The following is a 21,273-nucleotide window of genomic DNA, read 5'->3' as shown; positions in this document are numbered from 1 at the left end:
ACGTTGTATAACCTTTAACAGACACAGTATATAAAACAATTGGGTATGTCCTTCCTCTCAAAACCTACAGTGTTCATATGTCCCAGTTGACTCGATATTCAGAGCTTGTTCAGTATTGTATATTTTCATACCAACATGTTGCAATTAAGAAATATACATGTATATCCATAATAGCAAAACAAGATACGATTTTGGTCAGTTTATTGTTTGTAAGATGATTTAATTTCTCCAGTTTCAAGGGACTTCCTGTTGTCGTTAGGGCCAGTTTTGTTACCGATACCGTCGTTGCAGTAAGATATTTATCCCAGTGGCTCGCCTTTGACGCTGCCAGGAATAATAGTAGTCCTATGTGTATTGAGTCTTAATGCGTTATAGTAATAATTAGCATAAAGTGATAATAATACTTTCGGATTCGGTACACATACAAGGAAAAATAAGTCTGTCCAAATATTATGAGTTCATCTGCTGTCCTTCATACAATTACAGATGTCTGTAATGTGTTTGCGCTCCGAATTGATAGTAAAAAATGTTTATGGTGGCTTTTCGGACTTTCTTTGTGGCGATAGGGAAATGCACTGTATAAAGATCTCATATCTTATCACACGACCAAGTTTTATTTCCAGAAATGACAAGGTAGCCTCCATGTCCACATAGGTCAATAATTCGCTGGCTCGCATACTAAAGCTCTGTGCGCGCGCAACTGTAATGTCAATAAGATTGATTCCTAAGACTGGATTTTGGTGTTTTTTTCGTGGTTACTTCAAACAAAACAAAAATATTTCATACGTTCTGGTTTTTTGTCGACATACTATATACTGTTATTATGTCTACGCATTTTCATACTAATTTAAGTCATAAGGTCGACGGTATTCATTTGAAAAATACTTGTCCAGCTTTGAGAGAACGAATCTTTAGTTGATAAAATGAATTAAAAAAATGTTTTCACTTAAGGATTGAATCTTGATTTGGTCGATTTCATGGGGTCATGAATTGAGTTGCTCTTGAGACAAATTTAATGAACTGCGAGCAAGAGCAACTCAATTCATGACCCCGTGAAATCGACCAAATCAAGATTCAATCCTTATATTTCAATTGGATTTTTTTTCGAATAAAAATTCGGTCTAGATATTAATGTCTCGAAGCTTGTGCAAGTCCAAATGCGGAAAAGCCCGAGGAGTTCCGGATTGTGCATGTCTAGTCGGTCGAATAAAATAGTCCGCAATATTAGGATTAAAAACAGCATTATGTTGTCAAAATAGAAGTATTTAGCATATCTGGTCTTTTATAAAATACAAGAATACATTATGAATTTGATGATTTTGATAATTATTCCATGTTTATAACAAAAATGTAGAAAAAGTGAAATCGTTCCGCGGAAGGATTTTAACCATGTATTCATACGCACTGATCAGTGTTAATCTGGTCAAATTCATGAGCAAATGAAACAGATTAAGTTTGGTAGTTTCATTGAGTCCAACTTGAGTAGAAATTGAAATATTTAATCGTAAACAGTGACAATTATATTCCGCCAGCTCATTACAATCGTACCGATAATAACTACTTACCTATTTTCAACATACAAAAGCAGCATTTCGCACTTGATATTCAAGGTAAAAGAAATTTCCTTCCGTTTTTGCTTTAGACATTATATGGTTAAATCAATTAAAACAGGCGATGTTTTTGTGATGATGTGGCTTACAGTAGATCCTATGCGTTCAAACTGATGTAAAGTAAACATATGTATTACTAGTCTTCCATGGCGACATGCTCACGTTAGGTAACTATAATCATATCACTCGTAGTTAAATTTTGACAAAGTAATGTGTGCTATACCTAGACATTTTTCGTAATTATGCCTCGCGGCTTAACACTAAGTACATATGTGTCAGATTTTCATATAACGGCGAGCCAATCAGGACGAACGTTAGAGGCGGAAATGGACGGACCGGAGGCCACTATGGTTTCCGATGTGACATTGTTACGACGCTTCTTGTGGTGGTATTTAAAAACAACACACCGTAATTTCATTTTCTAGTCACAAATGTCTGCCACTGTATACAAGTACGTAAATCTCTGTGCTTTATGACGCGTTGTATTCCAGGTATACCTTAGAATAATGTATCTCGGTCGTTCTTATTTTATTCCATACGCTACTGTTTCACAAAGAAAATAGTATGCATTAGTTGGTGTCTTTATTGTGCTTTATGGACACTTCTGACATCATCGAATCTAAAGTTAATATACAATTGGTAAATGTTAACAATAGGAAAAGGTTTTCACACTTAAATTATTAGTATTTATAGAGATTAAATGATAAGCAATGACGATCGTGACTTTATGCTGGTAAGTCGTTTTTCTCACACACAAAAAGAAGATAATTTTGCATGCTACTAGAATTTTACCTGAAACATAATACTAAGTGACAAAACGCATTAGAACTGGTGGTACATTAGACATCATTTAACAAAGACCCCTTGTTCTTAACACTTGATTTCTAAATTATGTAAAAAAAAAAAAAAAAAAACGCGATCCAAATGAAAAATGGGGCAACCAATCGGTGTATTCGGACCGTGGTGATGATATCCGGGAAATATGTTCTTTGTGTGCCGTCGTGTATTAGCTTGACACATAATATTATTATCATACCAGCAAGACAATAAAGCTGTCACTTTTCTCCAAGATCAAGCGACATTAGGGTAAAGACTCGCTCTTTTACATACGAAGTAAGATGTTTTTGGTGATCAATCAGCAGTGAATACAGTTGCTTTACTAGTGTTTTATCGTTGTTTGTATTTAATGCCCTTAGTTTCCTTGTTCAATGTCAATAATTCTATGTATTACACTTAGAAAGGTCAACAATCAACACCTTACCTTTCATCATACAGGCGTGTGCACGAGAATGACAACGCCGACTACATATGCTTACATGTCTGACTGTACACGTGGGCATGTCCAACACCCTTGTAAGATTGTTTCAGTGGTCTGACAATGTGTACCATTTGTAAAAGGCTATAGCGATGTTCTTAGGCGTTGTGTTCTAACGAATTGTAAAAGTACAGGTAAGGTTTTATTGCTGTAACACCCGACCCGAGCATGTCCTACGGAGATATTTCCGTTATTATTATTATTATTATATATATATAATAGTTAACTTTAACTAAGCAGCTTCGAAAGTATATTGGATTTTTAAATCCTCTTTACAGTGTATTGTATAGCCTAATTGATACGCATAGTCCTTTAAAGTATAGCATAGTCTTAGCTAAAACATTTGTGGCGAATTCTGGCGAATTCAGTTATTCAAGATGCTTTATCACCCAATGTTCAAGAGTTTGTAACTTACAATTGTCGTTTATAAATATTGGTCCTTGATTAACAGTTCACATTTGAAGATGTGCACACAACTGCTAGGCTGTAAAGTGTGATAACAAGCCCAGAATTTGTTCAATGGGTAAATTCGTATGTGCTGAATATGCGTAAAAGTTGCTTCAGAAATATTATTGTGAGTGTCGGTAATCAGTGCCTTAAAATCTCCATACATTGATTCCGGCCAGTTAAATGTTGTTAACGTCAAGCAAAACAACACAAGGGCAGTCGATGTATAGTTTTTATTTTTCCTATTTATACATCTGATTATAAATAAGGATAACGCACTATCAATTTCAACATTAAATCTATGACAATGAAAACAGATACTCGCTTTAACGTTCAACTTTTGATGACATATCTTACTCACCAACTTTCTCACACAATGAAAACATAACATCAATATTCTATGATACGATGTTTTTTTTAAATATTGAACACCGGTCAGTTATATTTATACATTTCAATTCGAATGGGGTCGTTGATTGCCATTGAGAAAACATAACCTGTTTTCCGTTTTTATACTTAACAAAAAATATTAAGATTAATTTCGTTAAGCCCAATAATAGTATTTATTTGCACAATATGTAGATACAATGATTATACATTACCACTGTATTTTTTTCAAAATGTACAAAATCACCGTCTCCCAAATCCTGAGACGAAAATCAAGCAATATAAAAATATCACTGTTTACAAGGCCCGTAAGCAACAACAGCAAGCTGAGTGTTTTAAGGATGATAATCACCGGTGAGTGACAAATATCTAATACTTGTAAAAAAAATCCGGAAATACAAAAAAATACATTTTATGTAATATTTCTTCCAATGAAACTACATTAATTTATTGGTTTGAAAAGTAATATTTCAATTATGATTTTTTTTTCAAACTGCCGAATCCCGCCCCTATATAGCTTAAATGCGCGGGAATAATGATAACATTTGACACTGATAGATATTGGAAAAGCTGTGTGACGGTTTTAACAGGAAAAATGACAAGGCAATGTTTTATAATTAATTTGCCAAACATCACCGGACGTTAGTTAATATATGGATTATAAGACGGCACCACCAGTCCTGACTTGGACAAAATATTTAACTCAACTTGTATAGAAAATATGCCAGTGAGATACCAAGCGTGAGTAAATTGAGATATTTTGATTAGTTATGAACATTGTTTTGTGATATCATGAGTGATGTTTCTGTTGATTTTATATGAAAAAGATAAAATACCAAAAACAGCGTTATCTATGTATCTAGGTATGATTAATAAATGGAATTTCGCGAGGAATGTTGAAGAAATCACAACAGTTATATTGCAATTCAATAACTTAATTGTATACCGATTAGCAACACATGTATCAAAGTGTTTAAAATTTTTACAGTCAAACGATGTATTTCGAAAAGAAAAACATGAGCAAAAATGGTCAACGAAACTCGAAGTAAGAGTAACAGACAGACACCACACATTAAGTGAATTAGGCACAAATCGCGGCAACTCACCCTCGCCTACTGTGTGTTACTATGTGTATAAGTAAATAATGTGTGCAAAATATCGTGAGCATTTATTTGAAACATGTATCTGTTCACACAGCTGCTCTCTACACAAAGTGTTCCTGAAGACCTACACATCACTTTATCCTCTTTCGATGGCGATGAAGCACCCAAGCTCCCACACTCATATCGGTATGACAGACATCACCAACAGGGGCTTGCCTAAAACTATGTAAGCAAGTTGAATGAGCTATGCTTGTCTTTCCATTGCCATCTGACTTTAGCACTATAGCCTGTGGTAAGCAAGATTTTCCCAGAGCGGTCAAAAAGCATTCCTCAAAGCTTGGTGAAAAAGCTCTGAAAGCAGACAGATGGAAGTAAGCATGAATATAAATTAATTAGACTTAACACTGCATGCAATAACTGATGTCATCATGGCGACAAATACATCCATAATGATACATTGATTAAGCATTGTCAGCATCATGGCACGATGAAATGTTCGAAAGCTTTATTTAAACCACAAAAAGAAATATCAGCATTATATTAGGGTGCCTTACGATATATTGATTGTCCATTATTGACATATCTTGCATAATATTTAATATATTTCACTAACGTTCTTCAGACGTGTATGGTTACTAATTACTAAATTATTGGTATCTTTTGATACCAGGTTGACAAAAACTTGGCACGTGTTTTGTGTTTGTATAGTAATAACTCAGTTGTCATTGACCTACAATAACATATATACAAACAAGCATACAAAAGTTTCGATACCGGTACTATGCATAGATTTTGAAATATTACCATATTACCATTTTTGCAACCGATTGTATCCAACATGTTTTTATCATAAGGAAAATACGAGAATATAATTAACGTGTTATAAAATAGCATAAGTATTGTGATGGACAATGATGACGAGTTACAAGGGAATAAGACGCTTTGTCTACAGTCTCACCTCGTCGTTTGATTTAGTCTCCGTCACCTCCTTGTAATTGGGTGGTTCCTCATCTGACGCAAACACCGGGTTATCTTTTACTAAGTTTTCCGTGCTAATGGGAGTATTTGGATATGCTACGGCTGAAATGCTACTAGCGGTAGATATCGTTCTGCCAAGACTTAAACAATCACTGCTACTGAAGTTGCTGTAGTTACTATTTGGACGGCTGGACAGATCAACAGCAGAATCCTCTTCGTCGGAGGTATCATTAGAGGCTGCATCTTTCGTCAGATCCGTAGAACTACTGACCGATCCCAGCAATCCGACTGAGGCTAATCTTGTTAGAACGGGTAAGAGACTGCTTCTCCTCCTCTTGCCTATAAAAAGACAATACGATAAAATGATCGGGTAACATTCAGTTGTTGTCATTATCTCCTGTATACATTTCTAAATTTGTCGATATACAAACAGGAAGTTTGACCAAAATCTCATTTTTATGTTTATCTCAATAAAGCAGTATCCATCACACATCATGTTATTCGAACAAATGTTTTCATTCAGTGTTTGGAAATGTAACGTAGTACACAAAAATGTGAAATGATTTCGATAGATTAGTATGAGGTGTAGTGACTTATTAAGATGACGTAAGACTGTTTTCCAACATATGATGACTGCTAAGTCCAACATTTATCATTAAGATGAATTCCATTATATGCTATATATATTTCACAAATTAACCAATAAAATGGTATCGTAAGGTAGTAACAATAAAAACCATTTTCTGAATGAGGCCAAATTCAAATTTTTAAAAGATCTTTCCTTACATTAAGAATAAATGCCCGTTCCATTTACGAAAAAAGAATCGAATCACCAAGATATTAAACAATATCACACCAAGCTTCATGTCAACCTTTTATAAAATTGTGTGATATGAATTATGTTAACAAACAAAATAAATGCCTGTTACAACAGTTGCAGACATTCAAGACGAAATTTTTTTTCTGGCAAATAAAGACATACATATTGCTAAACACGTTAAAGCTGGAATACCAACGACCTATGTAAAGTTATATTTAGCAGACATACGAATCTGAGTGATTTATTAAGGAGTTATTTTTTCACACGGATCATTTTAGTACGGTCACACATCAGTTATGCTCTGTATTGTCAGAAATGTCTGCTGTTACCTACCTTCGGGCGCACACTGTTGGATTTCACGGTCTGTGGCCCCTCGTCTTCTACATAGACTTTGGAGCTGCCTCAACTCGATCTATACAAAAAAATAAAAAAAATATATATATATAATAGGCTGTTATATCAAATATGGACAGGAAGTAACGAACCACATTATATATTATATTAAAAACCGTTTAGCGTTATGTTTAATTCAAATAAGTTTTTTAAAAATATATAAGAAATGATATTATATTTCTTCTATATTGAATAGAAAATAAGGGGATTGCAAATGGAATGTATTTATGTAGAACTGTGATATATATACATATATTTATATAAATATATAGGGTATTACTATCTAATGCATTGTTTGTATATTTTCTCATCGGATCGATTAGTTATGGCCGGTCACCTAGACAACCGAACTATAATTAACGGCCATTGGTGACAAGTGATGGCGATCTTATAGAGTTCGTCTATCGTTTTATTGCAGTCATCGGACAGTCGCCAGCACATCGCCCTTGGCCACCTAATTGCTATTTAGGTGCAACGGTAAAAGAAGTGACAAATGATACTCAGTATCAACGCCACTCAAATTACCGAAAGTGATATCGCCCCAGGCACCGATAGGTTTCACCTTGTACATACAGCTAATGCAGTGTTTTTATGACATTGTAATACCATCATCGTTCTCCTGATTATAACCACAAGTATGAGGTCAATCTTTTTACAGGGAACATAACATACATGTAGATGTAATACAGAGTAGATTTCGCTGTATTTGCTAGACTCCCATAAGGTCTAACGTAGTGCGCTGTACATCTTTATATGTATTTTTGTTAACATCTATTAAATACATGTACTACCTACATTCAGATCCCTTAATGAGTCATTAACTACGAATTATGAAATTATATATATATCTCTAATTGATTTGGTTTATTATCAGAGCCACAGATTTTTGTGTGTGTGTTTCGTGCAGTTTTGTTTTTGTTTTTATTTTTTCTGAAAATGTAGTCAATAACCCGTACAGTAAATGTATTCTTACCCTATATAACTCCACTTTCATCTTCATATCACTTGCCCGTTTAACTGATCCTCTGTATTGCTGTTTAACGATCTTCAATTGCAAATGATCTTTTTCCTGTATGACCATTACGAAACCTAGTAACACAAAACATGCATTATATACATGTATTATGGATAAAGATATCTTATTTAACAAAATACTTTTCCTGTGATATAAAATGGAAATTGTTATATGTTTAGTAAAAAGGAATTGCAATAGTTTTAAATTCAAGGACATGTCCAACGAATTTTATCTCTAATATAGGAGAATACCGATACGTACTATTGACAATCCTTATAACCCTCCAGGGTAAAATAAAGATCATGATATGCGCAGCCTCTGTCTCCGGATGTGCCCATAAGCCTTCCCAGAACACTACATCAAGGGCCCACGAAACAGTGATGACAAATGCATCGAAAACCTGTAATTACCAGAACATCGGTGTAAATTCATTTACCAACATAGAGAAGCATAGTTAACTTCTTGTAACTTGGTTATGTCATTGAACTAGACATTTACAGAGAAAGCAAAATATAACAAGTAATATATATATCCTGACACTTTCATATTATGTGCTGTTGTATGAATAAAACGTTCCATTAAAAAATCCATTAACATTTTTGTTTGGATATTAAAGTAAAAGTTATCATCTAACAAAGAATCAGAAAGATCGTTTTTTCAAAAATTAAGAAAAAACAACAGAGGAACCATATTTGACAAAAAATATGCATTCATAGTTTCATTCTGTGGTGAAATATATTTCTGTTGTATTGATCCGTATTGTATTGCAATGATACACTTTGTACTTACCTCCACTTTGTGTGAGAGAAATTTCTTCCCCATCGCAAATACTTTGAAAAACGTCTGAAAATGTGGAAATGTGAAAATGTTTTTATTATAATATCGCAGTACTTGAACATTGTGAATATTATTGTTTCTACCAGATGTATATTAATATGCGGAGATGCATATATAAATATATAAATATATACACATAATATGCCCCAGAAACAGCACTTCCGCAACAATAGCCCCCAGCTGTACAATGGCTCATTAATTATCCTAATGTCATTCTTAAAGTAAGCAAGGAATTTCGTTATTTTTATTTAGGAAAAATACATATTCTTCGATTTTTTTACTCATTTCAGTCTCAAAATTGATTGGTATTTGTTTTTGTTTTTTTTTCCAGATTTTGTCGGAATATTGTTTAAATTATAGCATCAATATGAACCATATTGTAATGCACATTAATCACATGACAACAATTAAGGCCCGCACCTACATTTATATGTGCATGTGCGTGTCTACAATTACAATCTCATTAATTATCATGTAGATAGGCATTTGGTGTAATTCTCATCAGTATGGTTAGCTTTACGGCCTGACATGTTTCTCGTTATAGTCCTTCTCTTCTCCATAATTACATGTGCAATCTGATTAATTTATATGTCAATTATTTTTAGTTTAGACGACTCAGTTAAAAAAATATTGAAAACATTTTATATCTCAGAGCTACGGTTAAATAAATTCCTTTTAATTCTATATACCATGAATATTTTTTTCGATATGATAAAAATTGTACAATGGTATATCTGTATGTTCCTGAATATTTATTCAGACAATAATTCAAACAATTTTTATTGTTTATATTGAATTTTTAAAACTTCTTACTGGTAATGATAAGTAAAAAGTGACAACTTGCAAATTTCGATAATTTTAATATTTTGGGCATGTTTTTGTTATCAGAGACATTGGTCATTGTTTCATTTAAGTTGGGGAGTAAATAATAAACAATTACCTCTATAAGTAAAATGGTTAGAATGACCATGCTACCAAGATGGAAAGCATGAGTAAGCTCATGAAGGATGTGATGCTGAATATATTTGTTTTTGTCTTGGAATGAGTGTTGGTGGTTTCCGCCTGCAGCCCGCTTGTGGCGTCCTTTGATGTGCTCCAGGTGGTGCAAAGAATGCGGGGTAGTATTGGAGAGCAACTTCTCCAACGCAATCCTCTTCTCCTGAATATCAGTCGCTTTGACGTCATCGAAACATTCCCTTAGTATGACAAGAATATCCGACAAAGGCTTTTTATCCCAACTCGTCTTATTAAGCCGAACAGGGAATAAGTCTAACAGGACAGTCTTGGTATACACCTCCATCTGTTGTTTCTCCTGAAGCTCATCTGTAAACAACGTAACATTGTTATCAAGAATCATTACTATTTTTATTGTCAACTTTATGATGTTATTGAAAATAAGTTTCAGAATTAGAAGCATGGGATATATGTACCATGCATACGGTCTGGTTTACGTTCATGTATATATAAGGTTTTATTTCATTACTTACACCACATTGGATAAAAAAAAAATGAAAAAATATGTGTTGACGTTCTTTTAAAAGTTATTTTAAATGTGAATTGTAAATTGAAATATTATAAAAAATTACTGAACAACTTTTCTTTGCGAATGTCATTAAATTAGCTCGATGCTATGTCCTCACATAGAATCATGTCCTCAAATTCTCAATATGACGGAATGGTTTGCGATAATCTTTTCATTGACCGTCTGTACCCGTTATATAAGGATATCGTATGACTAATACGAAATGCGTTAACCAGTAGGAAACAAGTGTGTCACATTGGACGTTTAATAGGAATATTAATGACATGTTAGGGCTTTACATAACAGAATATGTATAAAAGAGGTGTTTCCGTTGTATAATCCTTTCATGTCATAGCATGTGCATAAACGCGTCAGATCGAATCCTGGACATGATCACAGGTTATAAAAATATCACCGAATACGTACAATATATAACGGTAAAGGTCATTAATATGACAATATATGGTGGATAGAACAATAGGACTCGTTATCGAGTATTCTGACAGGGGACATGAAATATGCTGACACTCACAGATCGAACTATGTATTGACCTGTTGAGTATACATAAGGCACGTGTCTCTGACAAAGAGCTGACAAATTTATGTATATCCGTGATGATTGATGATGATGTGGGTGATTGTGAGGTCGTCATTAACATCACATCTACATTATACACATGTACGATATGTTCGACGTGACCTCAATATACATTTTTGGGCTAGTAGGTTTATCATTGACGCGATGGACACGTTGTTATAATAATAATGTCGATAGTAAGATCGTTTGTCAATGATTCGTTCTTTTATTGTTTTCTACCAGGAACGAAATATGATGTTTTTATTGTTGTTTTATTGAGCCTGAAATACGTCGTTTTACTCTACATTGTATATTCTGCGTGAGAGTAGTTCAATTATAGTTATTGTAATGAAACGTTGTTGCAATCTTATAGGTTATTGAATCAAACCGTCGTTTCTATTTTATTGAATTTATCAATTTTTTAAAGTCTAAATTCATGATGTTTTAGCGTTTGTTGACATTACGTTTCACCACCTTAATATGTTACAGCATTTGATGTCTAAATGAAGGTTAAAATGTACAATTCGTTACGTATATAAAATGTTAAGATATATTAGTTGATAACCGTACCTTTCATGATAAGAATATCACTGATAATTTGGCCGATGACACATCCTGCATCCATAACCGCCAAAGTACACAGGACAATCAACGCCACATGGGTGTGGAGAATAGTAGACAGTCGCTTCTTGAACCTAAAAAATATAGGTCAAAATTCAATAACTAACCATATACAAATACATGTCAAACTTTAATTACTAACCATATACAAATATAGGTAAAAGTTCCCTTACTTACCATATACAGATACAGGAAAAATTCACTTATTATCAGTATGCAAATGTAGGTAAAAGTTCACTTACTAACCATGTGTAGGTAAAAGTTCACTTACTAACCATATACAAATATAGGTAAAAGTTCACATACTAACCATATACAAATACAGGTCAAAGTAGTTCACTTACTGACCATATACATACATGTATACAGTCACAGTTCACCTACTAACCATACACAAATAGAGGTCAAATTTCACTTACTAATCATATACAACTATATGCAGGTCACTTACATACTAATCACATACATTATACGAATATGTAGGTTTAATTACATATCTAGTACAGATACTGGTTAATTTCCACTCACATAAGCTATGAAAAAGGGTAAAAGGTCATTTACATACCATGCACAGAAAAAAACAACAGTTTACTGACCGTGCATCAGCAAACACGTACAGGTCAACGATAAATAACAAATTCATACACAAGTACAGGTCAAAGTCCACTGAAAATATCATAACCATATAGACGTCAACACAAACGAATTATACACATAGGGCAATGGTAAATTACGAAACAAACACAAGAACAGGTAAAAGATCAGCATGATAACGTGACTTTGTGTGATCTTATATACTATGGATCAAAGTTCGGTTACACTTAGATCCTTCTATCGAGATTGTCTGCATATTATGTGTTATACGACCTGTTACCGACCTTTCCCTCCATCATATAAGTAATGATTACAACGTTTTCAAAAACTTAGAGTCAGTCATAAATTATTTATGATAGTATGTCTATTTCAATAACGTGTCCTGTTTCCGTTATCTAATATCACCAAGAACATTAAATTATGGGTTAATTTAGGTATTTACTCAAGAATTTAATATACTTTCTTTATTCAGTTGTTTGGTCGATTTAAGGTTTTCCGAATTTTACACTCAGGAAATGACATGATGATATAATTAACACTTCTAGGAACAAAGCCAATTTTATAATTAAATGTCTGATGACATATCATCAGGACGCGGTCAGTTGTGAAATCTACATCTTGAGAAAGGATTTTACATAGTTCACCTGACAATGCCTACGTGAGGTTCACGACACTCACATACAGTTGGCAGAGGTACAGTTATTCACGGCAGTGAATAATTATCATTATCTACCAACTGTGCTGGGATGCAAACGAAAGATCCTAAGGACAATTTTTATTCTCCAATTGAATATAATTTGTCAACTTGTTTTCTTACTCTTTTTCAAGAGGAATGCAATAATTTTATATTACGGAATATATGCTGTCACAATAAAATTTATACTGTGTGCCCGTACATTTCAGTATATACATTAACTAGTTATAATGAATTAGATGTGTCTTTTCGGGGTGTCACATATGTCAGTTCTGATGATAGTGTACAGTCAATTTATCACTTCAGCTGACCTAGCCAGAATGGCTGCTGCACATTATATGCATACGGCACAAAAGTGCAGTACACGACACCGCTGCCTGACTGACATCCTAGTAAGGTCCTTAAATTGTAATAGCGGTTCAGCTTCGTGGCACGGCTTAATTGTTTATACTCAGATGCAAATTAGTTGTCATAATTAGATTTATTCACATTTAAAAACCAAAATTTACGTTACATTAGCATATGGTTATATATTTTTGATTTAGATTAACATTTATTCAAATAAATATGAATTCCAACGAAAGCGACATTTAGGTGAGATGAGACAAAAAGTAAATAACAAAACGATGATTTCATATTGAATAATTAAATAGAATAGATCTTTAGTGTCACGTAACTAAAAAATATTACCCTGATGGAAATACTGTATATCTTGTAGTGCGAGAAACAATGTAAATGTTATTTCTAAATAGACCATAAATTGTGGAAATTGGTTGATAGATGGTATATTCACAAAGACAAAATACAACATAGCTGTTAGTTAGTTTCATTGTCCATGACATGTTTTATCCTGTGATATCTAAGCACTATCTTTGTATTCTAGAATTGATACTTGATGTAGATAAATCTTAACTATCTTGATAAATATGGCGATTTTTAATGGACGCAAAAATCTTAACCAATTTAAAAAAAAAAAAACAGGAAAAAAAGTTTTTTACATTGATATCTGGCATTTTTAACAACAGAGGACCAAAATGTCCACGTAGCGACATTCGACGCTGTGCATCCAAGAATATATTGCTATTCCGGACATCCGCGACTGTAGGTCATTCCCGAACCCCATGTTTTAACAGATTTCACATACACGGACATATGAAATAATACCGTCCCAAATTCATGCACATAATACACTTTTAATATAAACGTCAAAACTTCCCACTAAAACACCCACGTGGGATGTTAGCGTCAGAACCTTATGTACTAAAACACGCAGACAGCAGTAGCGGCAAAACATTAACGCTATCAGATACTACCTATTTTACACAAATAATGAATGTCTCAATGTTTATTAACAGATCCATCAGTCACAGTCACAACTTTTTTTTACTAATATTGAAAAGTACGCATGAAGCACTACTAAAAGCACATTCGATCATCAACTACTTATTATACAGTTATTTGGATTCGTCGCTACAACCAGAATGCAATTCTTACACACCCAACACTCTAGAGACCAGGGACAAAACAACTGTTAGACATGATGTAGGAATTAACTAGATCCGCAATGTCTTCCGCAAAATACACTAAATATATAGCAATTGTCAAAACGCCGTGCATGAAATATTTAGCCCTTTGATGCAAGGACACCTTGTACACAAACAATTGAAGACATATGTATTAAGATACATATATAATTGTCAAAATTGCATACAAACGTATGCAGTATTTTTGATTCATGGCCTTTTTACGACTTGCGCAGTATACCCTGGACACAGTTTTGATGAGCTCGTGCATGTATAGATTATTCTTAAGAAATGTGGCGCCAGGCAGTCTTGTACATAAAGCATTGCACAAAACTACATCCCGGGCATCGCATTCACATTCTAGATATATTAACGTCAACACGCCACACTTATGAGAGAAGAAATTACCGTCAGAACACTACCATACACTGCAAATATACAGTTGTCACTATTTATCGTCAGAACACCACCACACACTGCAAATAAACACTACCATACACTGCAAATATACAGCTATCACTAATTACCGTCAGAACACTACCATACACTGCAAATATACAGCTATCACTAACTACCGTCAGAACACTACCATACACTGCAAATATACAGCTATCACTAATTACCGTCAGAACACTACCATACACTGCAAATATACAGCTATCACTAATTACCGTCAGAACACTACCATACACTGCAAATATACAGCTATCACTAATTACCGTCAGAACACTACCATACACTGCAAATATACAGCTATCACTAATTACCGTAAGAACGCAGCAATACACTGCAAATATACAGTTGTCACTATTTATCGTCAGAACACAACCAACATTGCAAATATAGAGTTGTCATTAAATATCTTCGGAACACAACCACAGAATGCAAATATACTGTTGTCAATAATTACAGTCAGAACACTACAATACACTGCAAATATACAGATGTCACAAATTACCATCACAGCATACAACACACTGCAAAAATGTAACTATCATAAATAACCAGAACCCTACATATAAAAAACTGTAACACATTAAAAAAAGCTTTTATGTAGATAGGGAAGCTAACAATCTGCAAACATTGACACAAACAAGTATGGAGTGAGTGGAGAAAGTAATGCATTTGAAAAACAATGTCGCAAAAAAGGCACGCAACAATTTAGACCTGAATTTGGTTCAATAAACAGACGCGTAAGGACAAAAAAAGAGGTCAGTGATGAAAAGGTAACAACCATAGAAAGTGAGAGAGAGTAGGAACAGTCATACAAACGAATACAGAACAAACACGGAAACAATTTAAACAAACGTTAAATTGTGTGGATTGGTAAATATAGTCATACACACAAAACCGTACCAAAATTGCGAAATTAGTGTTGGGAGACAGTCAGATTCACACATTGGAAATAAAAAAAACTTGCTACAGGAAGCCACACACCAAACCTTAGTCTGGACAATGCAATCACTGTTGCAAAAAAAAGTGACACAGACGAAAAAAATCCAAAAAAGGAAATGCTGCAGCGGAATAAGACATACATACAAAAATAAGTGTGGAAGTACTGCTTTGTGAAGAAGTAGAAACTCATAAAACACTGATTATACAAGAAATATTAATCTTGTTAACAGAAAAATCTTCCTAACTTGTTTATAATTAATTTGATTTAGATGCACGACCTCTCAAAAATCACGAAACAAATGAATTTTGGTTTTCTTACCTTCCCTGATGTTTCGGTTTCCGTCGACCAGGAAGGGAATTGTTATTACTCTCCGCTGATGTCTTGGCTTTCATTTTAAAATCTTTTACTATTCCAGTTATACGAAAAGGTTATTTTGCTTCCACACAATGTATTGCACACCTAGAACAAAAACGTTCCTAGAAAGAAAGATGGCATTTTCCTTTAGTTATCCATTTTCTTTTTGGTTTTGGTTTCACACAATTCAAATGCAATCAAAATGTAACTCTAAATCCACTTTTGAGCAATGTCAGTTCTGATGACGGAAACTCTTCAAAATAAGTTTTCTGTTCTTAAATCTTCACACCTCCTGATATGTCCAAATGAACTAATGTTAATTCAAAGTATAAACACGAAGTTCACAAATTCTTCCTCAGCCCAAACCTGCTGACTCCAGACACTGTGAGGTGTATATGAGTCTACGACATGAGCTTACTCTGCCTGTTTCTACCTGTGCCCTCTCCTCAGGACACCTACCTTACTCGGTGACTTATATCAGGACACGGGCATGGAGTGACGGCTCCCGTTATATACGGCTGTCACAGAGCACCTGTCACAGAACCACCACTTGACGAATAAAAAACTTGTCTTGTCATGGGAATGACGGGCGCGTAATACGTCACCCATTTCCCCTGCTTATTCGCGAGTGAGAGAAATACCTTGCCATTTTTCTTTCCGCATATGTATCATATACCTACGTTTTATATATAACCTCAGAATGTCAGTCAGGAACCACGTAACTAGGAAATACATATCATCACCTTATTTGGCAGAAACGTTAAACTAATAATCTATGATCCAGTAACAAGGTGTACATTATTGTGAATTATTGTGACATCTTAAGTCGGATTGCCATTACACAATCTACCTTTTTGACAAATGGAAGCTAATTGGTAATAGCAGTGTCTTGTAAATTATTTCCCGAAGTGAAAGTTATTCTGTAGGTATACATCGTTTGTTTTATTAATTACCGGTTTCGGTTGTTGTTGAGGTTTTTTTTTTTTTGGGGGGGGGGGGGGGGGGGGGGGGGGGGGGGGGGGGGATAGGCATATTTATGGCTGCTGTGAGTTGTTATACTCATTTAGATCTCAATGGTTATTTATTTCGTCACACAATGATTATTTATTTCTAATGATTTTAAAGAGACCAAGTCATTTATTGTTACGATGTCTGGTGGGTGGAGGATACTGCAGTAACGAAGGTTGCTACATGTATAATACTTGATACAATGTATGAATTCTAAGAATACCTATTCGGAGTATATACACGTGTCTCTTTTGTTGAAGAACTTTCAACTATTAAACAAAGAATAGAGTATATGTTCATCAAACCTACGGATATGTATATCAGTAGTTGACTTGTACATTTTAACGTTTTCTAACTTTTTTAGAGTTTGCTTAACAAGCCCAGAAAGACAAAACACCAATTGACATATAATTTGTCAATTTCTTTTAATTCAGATGCAGATTTGCTATTTATCTTCTGGCTAATGTGTATTGTACTGATGTATACTAAGTGCTCATTAAATACTGTGTTATTGATATCTTGCAAGTAAAGCTACAATGCACTTGCTTGTACTTGGTACTATTATCTAATAGAATGATGAGTGATGAATAAAATACGAATAATGAAATGTTGATGTGGTTTCATTCATTTTATGTGGTTAATTACACGTCACGTGCATCAGATTATTTTGCTTATTAAATAATCAGTAACGCGATCACCCGTCAGTACGTAACACCAATTGTATTAATGACATATGAAGTGTTACGTCAAACATACAGTTTGAATCTGGTGATGGATGGGCCATCATGTCACCGCGTAACAGTTTAATTGATACGGAAGAACAGAAATCACCATACGTAATTTAATTTTGATGAATTGAATACATCATAACCTCTGGAACTGATACCGCCGTATAGAAATGACTAAGACATGCATTTTCGTTGAGATGAACCCGCTATCGGGCAAAAATCTCAACTGTCCTTATAGATGTTGTCGATATAGCGGGGCAAAACCTAAAGGGTATTTTGCATCGATAATCGCAACTCTGTTCTTTCTTAGTATGTTTATATTTCTCTTATTTATTTCAGTAAAAAGGGATAAATCTCGCCATAACGTATCATGAAACATTTTTATTTTTAATTTTTCCGAGATAAATAATATGTATAATGTTTGATAGTAGGTAAAGATGATGATATGAAAAAAAACATTTACTTCAATTATATTTTAGTATCGATACCATTTAAAAGAAAGTGGTTTGCACTCTAAAGCACGAGAGTTCCTAAAGAAAGCTCACTCAGGTGCTTTGTTTCATGAATTCCAAACGTTACATAATAATATAATTTCGTACTTATAAGAACATGGCCGGAATGGTAAATGTATCATGCTTCATCGCAGGCACACATCATTGACATGACAGCGGAACCACCAGATATATCAACGTGCCTCGGTTATATAGCTGTTGCTAATTCGGTTATCGATATCCTACTGTATATTGTGTGTTAATTCTGAGAATGAATAGGTAAGGACACTAATCGTGTACTGTGGCGTTATGTGTACATATATAACCTAATAATATCCGTGTGTCTTAAATTTTATTCCGAGAAGCATTCCAGCAGAAACATACTTTTATTGATTATGTAACTAATAATTATTGTTTGTTTGTAAAGTTTTTCCATTTGACGTTTATCCTTTCTAGAGCGCATTGTCTACTGAATGTAGGATGTAATCAATTATCCTGTGTAACATCATCATCATTCTTTATTTCCTCCTTACCGGAGATTTTGTTTGACAATAAAGTAGACAAAAAAAAAGCATTCAGAATGTCATACTAAGAATAAGAAATAAGTCACTATATTTATATTACAGATTCTGGTCATTGACTCATATAACATTATTACAACTGAACAAACGAATGATCATTTCACAGGAATATACACAAGGGAAATCTGTAAATATGGTTATGTTGCATAATAACAAAGATTTAAGGACAAATCATACTGTGGAATTGACAAGCTATTCAATGTATATAATTGTCCTATTTTACTGTAATATAAAGACTTAACTCCCTCTGTTTATGTACTTATATCTGAGAAGACAGTGTCAGTCACCTTCTACAAACATATTATACTGAAACATCCCATGTCGGTTGACACTTGGGGAAACTAAACTAATAACTTACATATTACATATTTTGAACATTTCTCGTTAATATTTAGCGTTAATAGGCAAACCGACCAAAAAGCTACAACAGAAGTAAAGCAACATAAATCACACTGAACAGGAACCAACTGACCGGGAGTTTTCAACGAGTGACACAAACCATCATGCTGACAACCAATTAAAACGTAATTTACTGAACTCACTTTTGTTTTCAAAAGTGATGTCATATTTATGAAATATTTTGTTTTAGTTCTTTTGTTGGGAGGTACTGCAACTCTAAAGGAGTACAGACGCTGAATCTAAGTTCCCGAACTCTAAAAACATCTTTTACAGGAGTGTATGACAAATAATTGTGTTTTCATTGAGAGGCAACCTAAAAAGTCATATCCTGTCTAGAAGGAAGAAAATTAGTTAGGTTACATCCGATGATTATAGAGTAAAATGGTAACCAGCATTGAGTTTAATTTGTACTTTAATTATTATGTCTGTATTCGTTGTTGTTTTCCAAACGTTGGATTCGTTATATATTTGAATTACGATTTCTTTTACATGAATTATTTATTGATTACTTTTCATACACTTTAATAGACTTTATTTAGAACAGTAGTGTATACTGAAAATACACCATGTTTCATTTCGGAAGTAAACATACGTTAGTATGTCGCAGGAAGGGAACCTAATATTTGAAACTACTTCATCCAAATTGAAGCAGAATATTATCAAATGCCACTTGCTCACAAATAAATCTGAGATTTGTTTACAGGACAAAGACGGTAAATACTTTGACAACATTACATCAGCCATGGTTTCATTACCAAGTCATTATGTCTATTAATTATTGTTGACGTCATATCCACCGAATTACTGCCTACTCACCCCCGTACTAATTCATTGCCATGATTAAAATGTTGACATTGATAAGATACATAAGCTGTCGTAGAATCATGTTCTTGATAATAAATATCTTATAATTATCGATTGTTTTTAATAAGTACATATGTATTTATTTGTTTCATAGCCAGCAACATCACAAGATACGAATGTTTTAATTCATGTTTTGAGTTTATTTATTTGCGTTTGCTTGTTATTTGTTCTTCCGGACATTTTCTATGTTTGTATTTTTGAAACTGTTTTTCTCTTTGGCAGCTTACTGAAAAACAACAACAACTATTTGTAAACACTTTGCTGACGTACCTAAAATGCTTTTTAATATTCCAGACGAACATATGACAACGTTTCGGTGATTATGTCCATTTGACCTTTGTATATCTATCGTAGTTTGTTAATGTTTGTTGTTTATATTACTACTCCTACAATTGTTAAGACGAGTGACCGGATTCAGTCTGATTATAAATAACGCACTACACTTGCTAAAAGGGATTCCAAGATATAAAATAAACATGGTCATGACGAATCCGTTGTTTTGCACTGACTACTATTCTGATAATGCCTGGGCTGAGGGGAGCATTTTCTCAACTGTACTTGTACTTGTCCCCCGCGGATAATTCTAACACCTTAGAAACAAATATAGCATGCCATCCATATTGGGAGTAAACAGCGAACGACCTTTGACCGTCTTGGTTTTCAAACTCTGGCCTTGACATTTTACAGTAACGTATTTGATATTCCAGTGACATTACTGATGTTCATAAATCTCAACAACATATCCGACTGTTGCTGTTACGGGGTCTTTAAACAAGAAAGCATTGCTCTGTTCATATTCATCACTAGTTTTCAGGGTGGCGAGGTAACCATTAATACACAGACATTATAATCAGGCCAAATACAATGGTTAGGTGATAACACTATCAAAACGAGGATAATGTATGGAACTTTACTTACTGATGATCGTGTTTCCTTAACAAAGTATGTCATAGTAGAATATTCAATGCTATATTCTATTCATCAGTACTAGTGTTCTCAGGCTATATGTGAGACGT

The 21,273-nt window shown here is 34.0% G+C and overlaps 1 protein-coding gene across 1 annotated transcript; it reads right to left on the bottom strand.

Moving 5' to 3' along the window:
• Nucleotides 1-3,590: 3,590 nt before the first annotated feature.
• On the bottom strand, nt 3,591-16,680 carry LOC117335682. The gene is made up of 9 exons (XM_033895839.1): nt 16,151-16,680; nt 11,575-11,699; nt 9,846-10,228; nt 8,858-8,911; nt 8,330-8,468; nt 8,027-8,142; nt 6,994-7,072; nt 5,821-6,179; nt 3,591-5,213 (listed from the first exon to the last, which is right to left on the bottom strand). Exons 1-9 carry the CDS (start codon nt 16,222-16,224, stop codon nt 5,193-5,195), a joined length of 1,350 nt encoding a protein of 449 aa, XP_033751730.1. The 5' UTR covers nt 16,225-16,680; the 3' UTR covers nt 3,591-5,192.
• Between the last annotated feature and the right edge of the window lie 4,593 nt (nt 16,681-21,273).

This window comes from Pecten maximus, chromosome 10, assembly GCF_902652985.1.
Source record: "Pecten maximus chromosome 10, xPecMax1.1, whole genome shotgun sequence".
Classification (NCBI taxonomy): Eukaryota; Metazoa; Mollusca; class Bivalvia; order Pectinida; family Pectinidae; genus Pecten; species Pecten maximus.
The sequence above is the reverse complement of the archived record's forward strand: the minus strand, read 5'-3'. Positions and strand labels throughout refer to the sequence as shown.